Source organism: Etheostoma spectabile, chromosome 1 (assembly GCF_008692095.1).
Source record: "Etheostoma spectabile isolate EspeVRDwgs_2016 chromosome 1, UIUC_Espe_1.0, whole genome shotgun sequence".
NCBI lineage: Eukaryota > Metazoa > Chordata > Actinopteri > Perciformes > Percidae > Etheostoma > Etheostoma spectabile.
Genome location: NC_045733.1, coordinates 20,319,885 through 20,332,633, shown reverse-complemented (window position 1 = coordinate 20,332,633; position 12,749 = coordinate 20,319,885). Strand labels below are relative to the sequence as shown.

General features: G+C 42.6%; 1 protein-coding gene across 1 annotated transcript; it reads right to left on the bottom strand.

The window, feature by feature from the left end:
- Window positions 1-265: 265 nt before the first annotated feature.
- Window positions 266-4,892, bottom strand: LOC116692724 (gonadotropin-releasing hormone II receptor). Its single transcript, XM_032521215.1, has 3 exons — window positions 4,150-4,892; window positions 2,287-2,491; window positions 266-2,128 (listed from the first exon to the last, which is right to left on the bottom strand). The coding sequence occupies exons 1-3, from the start codon at window positions 4,693-4,695 to the stop codon at window positions 1,620-1,622; spliced, it is 1,260 nt and encodes a 419-aa protein (XP_032377106.1). The 5' UTR covers window positions 4,696-4,892; the 3' UTR covers window positions 266-1,619.
- Window positions 4,893-12,749: the final 7,857 nt, after the last annotated feature.

Genomic DNA, 12,749 nt, shown 5'->3' with positions numbered 1-12,749 from the left:
TTATTTAAATGTAACAATATATTAATGTTTTAAAGTACTTCAATATATGATAAGTAAACCTAAGTTACCTAACACACATCTTCAATAATTTAACAATAAATTACAGCAACTCTAATAAATAAATGTTGAGGTGGTATGCTAACCAGAACACGAGTGTCGGACTGGGGGGGGGGAGCAGGGCCCTTATGTGAGGAGGGCCCAAAAGATGCTTGAATGAATAGCTGTGGATGCGGGGAGGGGCCCATCTACAGGGCCCAGAATCTTGTGCTACGCCTCTGAACCAGAGCCCAGAGAGAAAACACGGCATTTTAAAAGCAGCTTACGTTTACAGTAGCTAGCTCACGGTAGACCACAGAGAAACGGTGATGATTTTACGCCCATTTCGGAGCAACAGAGGGAAAATATTTCAGTCGATATATTAAGTGGAACCGAAATGAAGAAGTGGAATTTACGTTCTAATCCAGTCCGATTCCTACCGATTGTAACCAGTTCCATTGTGGAACCGGGTTTCGGTACCCAACACTAGTCATTGTGCATGCTGAGTCACTGTCACACTGTCATGAATGACGTGATTACATGATTAAAATCCTTGGTAACATTTTCCTACTATGAAATGATGGACAGGATAAAGCATCTGTAAATCTTCGGGTTTTGTTTTGTGGTCCTGTGGCTGCAAACAAAAGCTCTCAACCTCAGAAACCCCAACAGTCATTTAAAGCTTCCTTTCAGACACGGCTGCCATCTCCGCCCTAAACAACCTGGGCACACGGTAACAGACTTGTATATTGTAATGTGCTTGTCTGCTTGTGCTCCGTTTTTGGATATTACCAGTTTCAAGTATTAAATATGTGTTCCCTCTGTATAGGACAACAAACAATGAATCTGAATCTGATATGAGTGTGTAACCACATGCAACAGTACTGTTGTGTAACCTGACAAACTGTCCTCTTTTCTTTCTTTAGTCCTGACCCTGGTAAATGTGTATGGGAGACTTGTTTTTAGGAGCCACTTACACAACACACAAAGCAACACACAGCTCCGAACATATTTCGTGTGTTGAAAAGATGTTATATAAGCTTTAAGTAAGATGAACACCCTGGAGCACCACAAACATAAAGACACGTCTAGGTGATGGATATTTTATGTTTTCAGACTTATTCTGCAAATGCATGTTAGGTGTTGGACTGAACCTCTCAAGTCATTTCCCTCCGGACCAGCTGGACGGTCCTACATCCAATCAGCGCAACAAAAAATGGAAACAGACTATAGCATGCAGAGATGAGCTGTGACAGTGTAGCATCGACATGTGTGTTAACATGCGTTGCCATCAGAATTTTAAAATTGCACTTCAACAGAACGTTCCACATCCGTTGAAAATGCCTCAACGACGCTCCTCTTTACTTAGCTCGGTTTCTGCTCCCTGTTTTTCCCTGGGCGAGGGGGCACGAGCCAAAAACAAAGCACTAAGGCTGGAATTGGACCGACCTAGATGTGGTCGGCTGGAAATCTGCCCGACCGACAGGAGGACCAAGCTCCTCTGCCAGAGCAGATGAAACACACGAGCTGGCAGATTTATCTGTTTCCAAGGCTACAGACAACCCTGAAACAGGTGAAATTGGTTAAGCAGTTCTATTAGCAGTGTCAAGATCCTGGTTCTGTTCTGTTTTCGGATTATTTTGTACTCTCAGCGCTGAAATGACAAGGATCTCTCCCTTCAGAGGAGCCTGACAGCTTCTGTCTTTCTCATCAGTAACTATCCTCTTTTCATAGGGCAGAGCAGTGGCTGTACATTTCCTTATGGTGGCCTTAGTTTCCAGGTCTGACATCACTGTGGCGTTGCAGTGGCAGCTCCTTCGCCCCCTGCGGAAGCGCATGGTGAACAGGCCGTAGATGATCGGGTCCAGGCAGGCGTTGAAAAGCCCAAAGATGAAAAGGATGTGGGTGAGGGAGTGGGAGACTTTCCCCTCCAGGTCGTCGGGGAAGAACCAGTACCACAAACCCAACAGGTAGTAGGGAGTCCAGCAGACGATGAAGCAGATCACTATGACGATGCTCATTTTCAGAGTTCTCATTCTAGCTTTGGGGATGTTGTTCTTTGAGCAACGGAGATGTGGCTCGTTTGAGGACGCTGTAGGACAGAAAGAGAGCCAGGTTTTAGTGGACTGATGGGATGTGAGCATTCAACATTATTACTAAAATAAATGAATCCCTTTCAGGTATTTTTCTGACCCACTCTTCTACAGTATGTTCTGAACAACCAAACACCAGACTCAGCTGAGAGCTTACAGTTATTTTTCCTCATCCGTTTGGAGATCTGGATGAAGATCCTGGTGTAGCAGACAATCATAATGACCAGCGGCAGCAGGAAGAGGAAAGAGAAGGTGAACATGTTGTAGGCTGTTTCCTGCCAGTGAGTGACAAAGCTCCCCCTAGTTGTGCACTGAGTAAAGTTGGCTGGATATGTGATGGTCACATTATGAAAAATGAACATCTGTGGAATTAAAAATGAAAAGATATTAGGATAGCATTTTGCTGGCAGCGGTTTTCATGCAGTATTTTCGTTGCCCTGTCTGTTTGGCAGATTACTTGTTCCAGTGGTCTAGGAAGTAATGTAGGTCCATTTCAATTGCTGAAAATAGTCATGTGTCCTTTACGTATCATGGCAAAAAAGCCTTTTCTCTATAACATTAAGAGTCAAAACACACTGTTTGAAATTACAAATAAGAAAACATAAATCTTCTCATCAACTGAGGATTTTGTTGCCTGGGATATGCAGCTTTAAGCTGAGGAAGGCAAAAATGTCATCATAATAACGTTTTATCAGCATATTGTAATTCAAGTGGACTGAGAGAAGACCGGACGTCTGCATCTCCTCTTGACCCTATTTTCAGGCTTCAGAAAATCTATTCGTGACAGGAGGCGTTGGCCAATCACAGGTCATCCCAGAGAGATACAGCGTTCCTATTGGCTGTTCTGTGCATACATTACGCTTTCAACGGAGAGGGGAGAGCTGCAGGAAGAGCTCTTACTTTAAATTCTTCTGTTATTTGCATTTTACTCACTGCAGCTTAAACTTCTGGCTTTTCGTTATATACATATATATATCTATATATATATATATCTATATATATATAGATATATATATATATACACATGCCTGTAAGACCCCTTTTACAGGATTTTAAATCAGCAGTGAATGTTTACTATTATTTTCTTGAAGGTTTTTCTCAAAATGAATACATTTACAATTACTTCAGATCTAATCTTATACAAATATGCTACATGTGGATATGTGAATTATTAATTGAAAAACCAATGGTTTTGAACATACATTTATCTAGTCTACAGCCTTCTGTGTGGAGATTCAACCGTATCGCCACATTTCTGCTTTTTCCTCACGTGATGGACAGTGTAAAATGCTCGGGTGCCATATGTTTCACTGTTTACAGTCAAGCATATTCTGCTAGGATTAGGGATTCCCATTCTTGTGTAACTAAATTATAGAGTCACTTATCTTGAATACTTCAAAGCCTCTATGAATTGCCACATTTTATGTAAATAAGCAGAATGGAACTGGAGAGATTGATGAAGTCTATATGAGAATGTATTTCAAATCAATGTAAATCCAGATTTCAATGTCCTCGAGCATGTGTGGTTTCTCTACCTCTACGAGGATGAGATGTGCATGTACAGTAGATGCAATAATCCGTTGCCAGATATAAAGACCTATAGCCTGCTGCATGGAGCACGGAGGAACGGAGAGATAGTTTACAACCTATCCAGGACTTGTGTCTGAATCACTTTCTTCAAAGTGATCAGTGATGAGTTTCTGGAGGGCTCCTTACATGTTGTGTACTATGGAGAGACATGTAGCCTACTACATGGGCTATGGGCTGTCATACATACATAATATGTTTATTTGGCAGTTCTGTGTCTGTTTTGTTCTAATTTGATTGTTTTGATCTGATTATTTCATCTTGTCTAAGTAAGTGGGGATGATGAGCGGGAGGTTCAACTGATGTGAGATAGTTCTGTATTTTGTTCCAAAACAAAATAAAAATTGTTCATCTTGAAAAAAAGTGGTCAGCCTAACAGAACCAAACAAGCTGTAATTACCTGTGTTTTCCAACCTGTGTCAACGGGGCTTACCTGAGGGATTGAGAACAGGGCGCTCATAGTCCACGCCACCATCAGCATGACTCGGTTTCTTTTGCGGGCCATGCTGATTGTCAGAGGGCTGAGGATGGCCGACTGCCTGTCCAGACTAATCACCACTGTGACAAAGGCACAGGAGTACATGGCCTGCAGCTTGAGGAACATCAGAAATCTGCAGGCCAGGTCTCCGGCCAGCCACTGAACTGTGATGTTCCACACTGCGTCCACAGGCATCACGATGAAAGTAACCAAGAGATCGGCCGCAGTCAGGTTGATTATCAGCACGCGGACGTGGGATTTGCGCTTGTGGCCATTGACAGTCCACAGCACAGCCAAATTGCAGAATGTGGCAATGCCACACAGAATGAAGGTAATGATCACTCTGACTTGGGCCGCTGTAGAAAAGGTGGGCAGCTGCAGAGCTCTGTCCACCGATGTCCTGTTACAGGGAGCGGTCAGCCAGTCACAGCTGGCATTGAGGTCAAATCCTGAGCTCTGCTGATACATGATGACTGCAGGATCACAGCATGAGGCGTTCATTTTATGACCCTCACCAAGTAGTCAGCGTTTGTCCAGCTACATGGAGGCTGGTGGTGGCACAGGGAGATAATGCAAAAAACATACACATAAGCACTTTTGCGTGAAGTTGGTGCAAAAATAGTTATCGGCATTGATTTGCATAAGAAGACTTTAAGATTATTTCTGTGTGAGTGATACAGTGGCTGACAGAGAGACAGCAGTCTCACTGCTCATGCTGTCTCTATCGAAGCTCTGCTGTGCATATGGGATATGCACAGCATATCCCAAAAAAAAGATAGTCGTTTGATTTTTATAATGAAGCGGTTTGTTAGTGTTATGCTAATATTACCGTTTAATTAAATAGAAACCGTTAGTTTTTGCATTTTGCACCACTGATTCATGGTTATCACACAAAAACTACCTGACGGGTTTCCAGGTAAGAATTAAGAACAAGATTAAACATATAAGTTGTAAAACGTTACCTTGAAACAAAAGGGAAATATTTGGAAAATAAAGGGTGCATTTAGCATTATAATATGGTAATTACCAATTTTAAATTCCAATAAATTTGATCTAATCTGGAAGGTATTACGCTAATGGTAGCCTATATTACTGTTTATTATCATGTACATATGGTTATCATCAAACCCATTCCTAGTTATTACCTTGGTAATTGCATGTTATTACATCTGTAACCTTCTTATCACCTTATTACCCCAGTTTTACATCTCATTACTGTGATGTATTACCCTGTTTTCACTTAGTATATATATATATTATTATATATATATATAATATAGGCCTAATCAACATTTAAGAATTACAGCCAACGAATTGAATTATGTAGCTTGGATTATATTCAGTTTCTAAGTTTCATATCGAAAATGGTACCAACAACAAGAGTGACAAGTGTTACTTAATGAAATAAAAATGTTACACCATTAACACTATTACTGCGTGGATGTTTCTTTCTCCTTTTTTATATAGAAACAGCCTTACAGCCTTATCAATATAGATATAAATCTAAGAAATAGCCACAGCAAACTCACATTCCGGCCGGTGCGGTGTCCGTCCCACATCCGAGAGGGTCGACCCTGCCTCGCTGCCGGACTTCAGCTGAATCCAGCACTCTGCAGTCCTGCTCTCAGTTTTATCTCAGCGTTTCTTCAGGAGTTTGCCCTCCGTCCCGTGCGCGCGTCCGTCGCTCTGTGGGCGCGCGGCTGCACAGCGCGAGCGTCTCCGCAGCCCAGGAGCGTCACTTCAATAAACGCTGAGCTCCAGCAGGTTTCTAATTTTAACCCAGCTGGAGTAAATGTCATTAGACACCGCAGCCCCTTTTAGCATCCCCAAATCTGCTCCTGATAGCTGCGGCCATGACGTGTCAGAGGGGGTGCACATCACCAGATATCGTTAGAAGATACAGTTATAAATGCAATCAAGCTGAAGGCGTTTTGCTGATACTGTCAGAGAGTTGTTGCTGTGGTCAGTTTGTAAAAGCCATATTTTGTAATGTGCATTATATTGCCAGGTTTCTTATTTTTTTGTCCATCCCTGTATCATTTCTTCAATATATTCCAGTGATACAGAATGTTCTAGTTGTCATTTGTCATAGCAGATGCTGGGCTGGTATTGTTGGAGTGTGAGTTCATATTATTTGACCCTAAGTTATGAAACATGTACATAATGACATTCTTCCTATATACATTGTTTTAAATGTATTCTCCTGCAGATGTGGGATTTTTCGTGCTTTGTTGGGATCCCAGAGCTGCGTTGTTAGGAGGTAATGGGGATCCCACATAAAGAAACAAAGAGAGAAGGAACAATGTTACCTCTTCCAGTCAGCTGGCAGTGTTCAATGAGCCCCAGCAGCACGCAAACAGGCAAAGAAAAGAAGAGAATCATTAGAGAAAGCGGTCCTCCTCCTGCTGTGTGTGTTGCCAGTAGGAGAGAGAGGGGTAAGATGAAACAGTTTTATGTGGATGTGGAAGGACAATGAAGACGTCTACTGTCAATTAGGGACGTTGCCTATCAACTAAAAATATGTATTATATATTTTATATTTACAGCACATTGTGAAACACCTACACTATACACTCACATCATCTCAGCTTATGTGAAGTAACAGAAGAAGTCTTTTTTTTTTATTATTTAACCTTTATTTAACCAGGAAAATCCCATTGAGATTACTAATCTCTTTTTCAAGGGAGTCCTGGCCGAGACAGCGGCACAGATCACAACGATTCCGTACATTACAGACAATTTCATAACAATTTCATAAAACTGTTTAAAACATTTACAGACCATAGATTTCATTTCCAAACCTTTGAGCAAGAGTTTAAACTGGCCAGTTGCAACCACTTCCTTTAATTTCCAGAACTTTTGTAAATTGTTCCATGTTGTGGGGGCAGAATAGTGAAATGCCACCTTACCAACTTCTGTGCGGACACTTGGTGCAGACAGTAGCAGTAAGTCTTGTGAGCGTAAAGAATACAGTCTATCCGCTTGGGTGGGATTCCCGTCACACATAAGGAAGACTGGAGATCCAGAGTTCTCCCAGAGAACAATTTGAATTCACTCAGCGAGGTACTCTGCCAATGAGTGATGAGGCCCATTACCTGTGGCCTTGGAGCCGAGCTGCACCAATCCCATCAGTGTATCTGATCCAGGCGGGCCCGAGGTGAGCTGCACCAATCACATTGATGTATCTGATATAGTTTATATACAGTTTTTCTTTAGAAATAAACAACGGACAAATAGAGACTTTGAACGCATCAGATGGAAAGTTATTCTCTGTCAAAGTGTCGATGGAGTGCTAATGGCAGGTGAGTGCTTTGTAGCATTAAAATGGCGCCATAGGAGCTACGCTTGGTGGACACCTCCTGCCCCCCCCCCCCCCCCCCCCCCCCCCAATGTGAGGAGAGGGCAGATTTGAGTCACACATGCTCAGATTTAAACGGTTTACAGCATAACTGTCATACTGAAATTTGTGAAATACATGAAACAATAAACCTCTCTCATTACAAACAATAACAGAAGATGGAAATCATTTCAGAAACATAGTTATCCATGACTGTTTGGTTGCTAACACCATTCAACTGACAGCCTTTGTTGTGTTTGATGCTAACTTGTAGCTAAGCTAGCAGTGAACCAACTTGGTTAAGTAGGTCCATTTCTACTGGGTTGACATTCCAGAAGTCTCTCGTTAGCATCTCGAAGGCTTCTTGTCGCCTACAAGAAAACATCGGGCAGTAACGCCCTTAATCTTTCAGACTTGGGTCTGGAGTTCCAGGCTAGTGTGTAGGCCCTCCAACAGGGGAAAAAAGAGAAAAGGTGCTTAGAGGAAGAGGTTATGAACACAGTCAGGGGTTAAAGATTTAGCATCAGTTCATTAAAATGTTTTAAAAGTGGTTCTTGATTTAGAAAATGGAAATAATTGCAAGAATCAGCTAAATTTAATCCACTGAAATGGATGTATATTTGGTCATATTTCATTTCCCGCTCTAACTTATTAAACAATAGAGAGTAGAAATTATGTTGAGAAAGGATGACCTGCTTTCAAACTGTGACCCAGAATGTTAATCTATCACCGCGCCTCCTCTCCTGTAACAGAATGATTGTTTTAATATCATATCAGGCATCAGACGTTAACAGAAGAGAGACATGCATGTGTTCATCACTAAAACATAACACATAGTTGTCTTTCATCAATTGCTTGATATAATTACAACAAACAAAATGGAAATGGTTAATAATTAATTGGTATTTTGTTCTATTTTGGACATTGAACAGGAGCCATGCAGAGAAGAAAACACGCATTTTGATGTACAGCGGAGGATTATCAGCAAGCGAGCTGTAGGAGCAGCTGATTGGTGCTGGCCGTTGGTTCATGCAGATGTCCCACTCTGGGCCACTGTCCAAACAGACCGAGACCTTCGCAGCTCCATAGACATCCGACTCATTTTCACAGTGATCCTCAGTATCTGTGGTGCTTGTACTGGGGCTGAGTAATTGGATCATTCTTTGCTTCACCCTGATGTAGCTGAAATCCCTCCCCTTTATCAGGGCACAACCAGTTAGGTATCAAATTCATGACTCCAGACAGATTAAAGTTCACAAATGGGTTCATTCCAAAACCAGGTAACAGTGTCCAAATCCAAATCCAAGGGCGAGGCCCAAAAAACAGACATTAGTCAGGAAAGGCAGAGGTACTGAATCGCTTAGGCTAAAGGCCGAGTGAAAAAAGTCCCTAGAAAAGACAAGATGAATGCTGGAACCTTCACACTAGGGTTCAGCACATTAGGATGCATTAGGATATAAGGAATTCAGCATTGGATTAGTTCAATTCATACGTTTGGAAAGGAAATCCTTTCTCTAAACAATAGGTGGCCACATTGCAAGCTTTTGTGATACTGACCCACATGTGGGCCAGATGTGATTTAACAGGCTAGAAGGAGCTGGCAGGGAACTCAGCTGGCAACAAACTTGCTGAATCTACATCAAAGCCAGGCAAGATGTGTGCACACAGTACATGTCTCATAGTCATTGCAAAAGTGATGAGCCCAGGGGTGATCTGACCAGCATGCAATCAGCTCATTTTACCACAGACAGCACAAATGTTTTATAGAGCATCTAGAACCCGTGTGTAGACCCCACCCGCAGACTTCAGTAAGGTATTCTGTCAATCCATCCACAATCCTTTGCTGTTTTCTCAGTAAACATCTTCCATTATCATAAATTTAAGAATTCACTCTAAAAAAAAACTGTGACCAATCACAGTTGATAACAAAATCACAAAAGTAAAAAAGAAAAGTCAATTGCATAGGAAATAAAATAATAAAATATGTTTGATAAATTCATATTGTTTCAACAACTACCATGGCCGACTGCTGCAACCAGTGGGTGGATGTGCATTAAGAAGGGGCTCCACCGATGTATATTAACTGGTGGCTCACTGACCCAGGTCTACGTAAAATACTGGGGTTAATGCAGTTTTTACCTAAGAGCAGTGAAGTAACCATTGACCTTCATTAATGCTAAAACCTGTGCTGAGCCAACAAATAAACATATCCGTGACAATACTCCAAATATCATTATCTGTGTGGACAGACGGTTCAGAACTGAAGGTCACCTGAATCAGACAATTTTATCAGATGATGACACATTCAACCTGCTGCAACAGAGCCAACCTTGACCAGGAGCTGCATGCTCAGCGAAAACAGATTTCCTTCAGAATGCAGTGTAATCATATTAAAGCAATGCCTGGCCAGGAGGAGCCAAGGTTTCACTCTATAACAGGTACTCTGGTGGTGGAAGGGACCACAGAGGTGGCAGGGAAGGTCAGGGGCCTCAACGGACCAGACCTGTGCTACTAGTTAGATCTGGTGGGGCTTTCCTCTACGCACAGTCTCGGTTCTGGAACCGTACTCCTTGATAGGGGTTGGACTCTGTCCTACTCCGGAGTTGCCCAGGGTGTGAGGCGCCGGGCAGGTGGGGGGATACTCACAAGCCCCCGGCTGAGCGCCGCTGCGTCGGAGTTTACCCCGTGCTAGTCATGGATTGTCTATGACAAACATCATGTTCAAACATAGGGATGCTCATAAGTGTACTTGGTACCAGAGCACCCTAGGCCAAAGGTCAACGATCGATTTTATAATCGTTTTATCTGATCTGATCAGCAGGAAACCGATGGAGTGCTTTCTTCAGGTAGGGAATGAGTCCTTGGGGTTAGGGAGGTGTTCCAGGCACGTCCAGCTGGGAGGAGGCCCCGAGGAAAACCCAGGACTAGGTGGAGGGATTGTATCTCCAATCTGCCCTGGGAACACCTCGGGACCCCCCAGGCGAAGTTGGTTAACGTGGCTCGGGAAAGGGAAGTGTGGGGTCCTATGCTGGAGCTGCTGCCCCCGCGACCCGATACCGGATAAGCGGACGAGGATGGATGGATGGAGGGATGGATGGTTGGAGGGATGGAGGGATGGATGGATGGAGGGATGGAGTATCATTGTGTTGTCAAATGGATGTTTGTTTCCCGTATTGTAAGTCTGGAGCTATGAGCGAGGAGCGAGGAGGCTTGCCAGAGGAGCTATGAGCGAGGATGCGCAGGTGAATCCATTGAAGTTTTTTTTTTGGGGGGAAACGTGACGTAAAAAAGGGGCATGAAATATAGAAACCCTGGTAGCTGTGCAACACAACCCATTTAATTGACGTAGCTTTGAAATGACAACGTGTCCAAATGTTCCACCAAAACAAGTTCCCTCCAGACACTATTTTTCACTACCTTGTGGGCTTGATTGATTGATTATTTGATTGATTGATTTTTATTTTGGGTATAAAAACAGGCATACAACATCCTTGGATGCTTAGCAGACCCAGAGGTTCCCACATGAAGGCTTAGCCAAGGAAACTATAAAAGCTGTTGGTGACAGCATGCTGTTTCTGCATCGCTGCAACACTTTGACTTTGACTCTACATCTATTTAAGTCAATGGGGCGGGCATGGCAAGTCCCACTATTGCCCATCATACATGTGTTGTTTCACCTTTGACTCAATATGCTTCCACAAAAAAAAAATATAAACCCATTGCACTTCAACACCTCCTACGAGGCGCCAGCACTGCAACAGGAGACTGGCTGTAATGGAATATAGCAACACTTTCTTTTTTTTTGATTCTAGATCAAAGCCTACACAACTGGACATGTTCCAGCATGAATGTGATGCGGAATTGGGGGGGGGGGAAGATTGGCAACCAAGATTAAAGGTTACCCTGACATTACAGCATGTAGCTTAATGAAGCAGGATGTAGAATAACGCCTGGTGTTGACTCCTGCGCAGTATGCCCATGTTAGCGGCGACACGTGTGTCGGGTGGAATCTAGCATCTTCCCAGCCTAGGCGCCGTAAATGCTGACGCACATAGCATAGAACAATAATGTGATCTTCATACATTTTGACAAAATAAAGATAGTACCAGCCATGTGTTCTTTGTTTCAGTACAAAATGTGCCACCCTATCCATTATGTAAATTATTTCATTTTAGTGATGAAATAAAATACACTTGACCATTCAACCTGACCTAAATTATACGGGCTGTTGGCGGTGATGAGCATCATATGTAAAACCTTTTAATAACCACTTGCTATTTTGTACAATAGGTGAACCTGAACCAGCCTGCACTTAAGCTCCCATCTGTAATTCTTCACATATCACATATCACATATCAGCACAATAGCAGAAAGATAATTGGCATGCTTCCCAGTCAACAGGTCTACATGCACATGGAGATTGTTTCTGGTGTGCTATGAATAGCGTTGCGTTTCGCAGCAGGTGTCCACAGGCACAAAGAGTTCAAGTGGTCATGGAGAGGTTTGGTGTTGTGGTACCAATCAAACTGAACATGAAGCCTGGGAAGGAAGCACAGACTTCAGAAGTTCAGAAATGAATTCATTATGATGATGAATCTGCACAGACACCACTGCCACATCCAAGAGAAATACAATCTTGGAAAAACATTGCTATTCAGTATCACCACATTATCTTATTCAAAACGTGGAGATTAATATATTCTGAAAGTACTTTAAATTCAGTGGAAAGTAAACATTTCTGCATTACCATATCCCACCCTAGGCCAATCAGAAATGAGATGCATTGTCTCTTTGAGTTGAATAAACATTGGACTGGAGTGGAACTGTTACTTCCCATATTTTTAACTTACATACAATATGCAATTGGTCTCCTGCCACACTGAACAGACAGCTGCAGAGATGTGGGGCAGGCGAGAGAGAGGGAGGGAGGGAGGGAGGGAGAGAATTACATTTCCCATGTACAGGTCCCATATATGAAGACTTAAGAACCAAATATTTCCAAAAATCTGAAAGACATATACCAGGTTTCACTGCCTACACTGAGGACAAACAGCTTCCTTTTTTATGAGGGGAAGATAAAATCACAGTTACATAAATAGAGAAATGTACATATTATTAGGGTCCAAGCCTGGGGGGGGGCTGGGAACTCTACTGTTTTGCTACGGGTTTTCCTTCTTCTTCTTCTTCTTCTTCATTATCCTTCTTCTTTGCGTAAAAC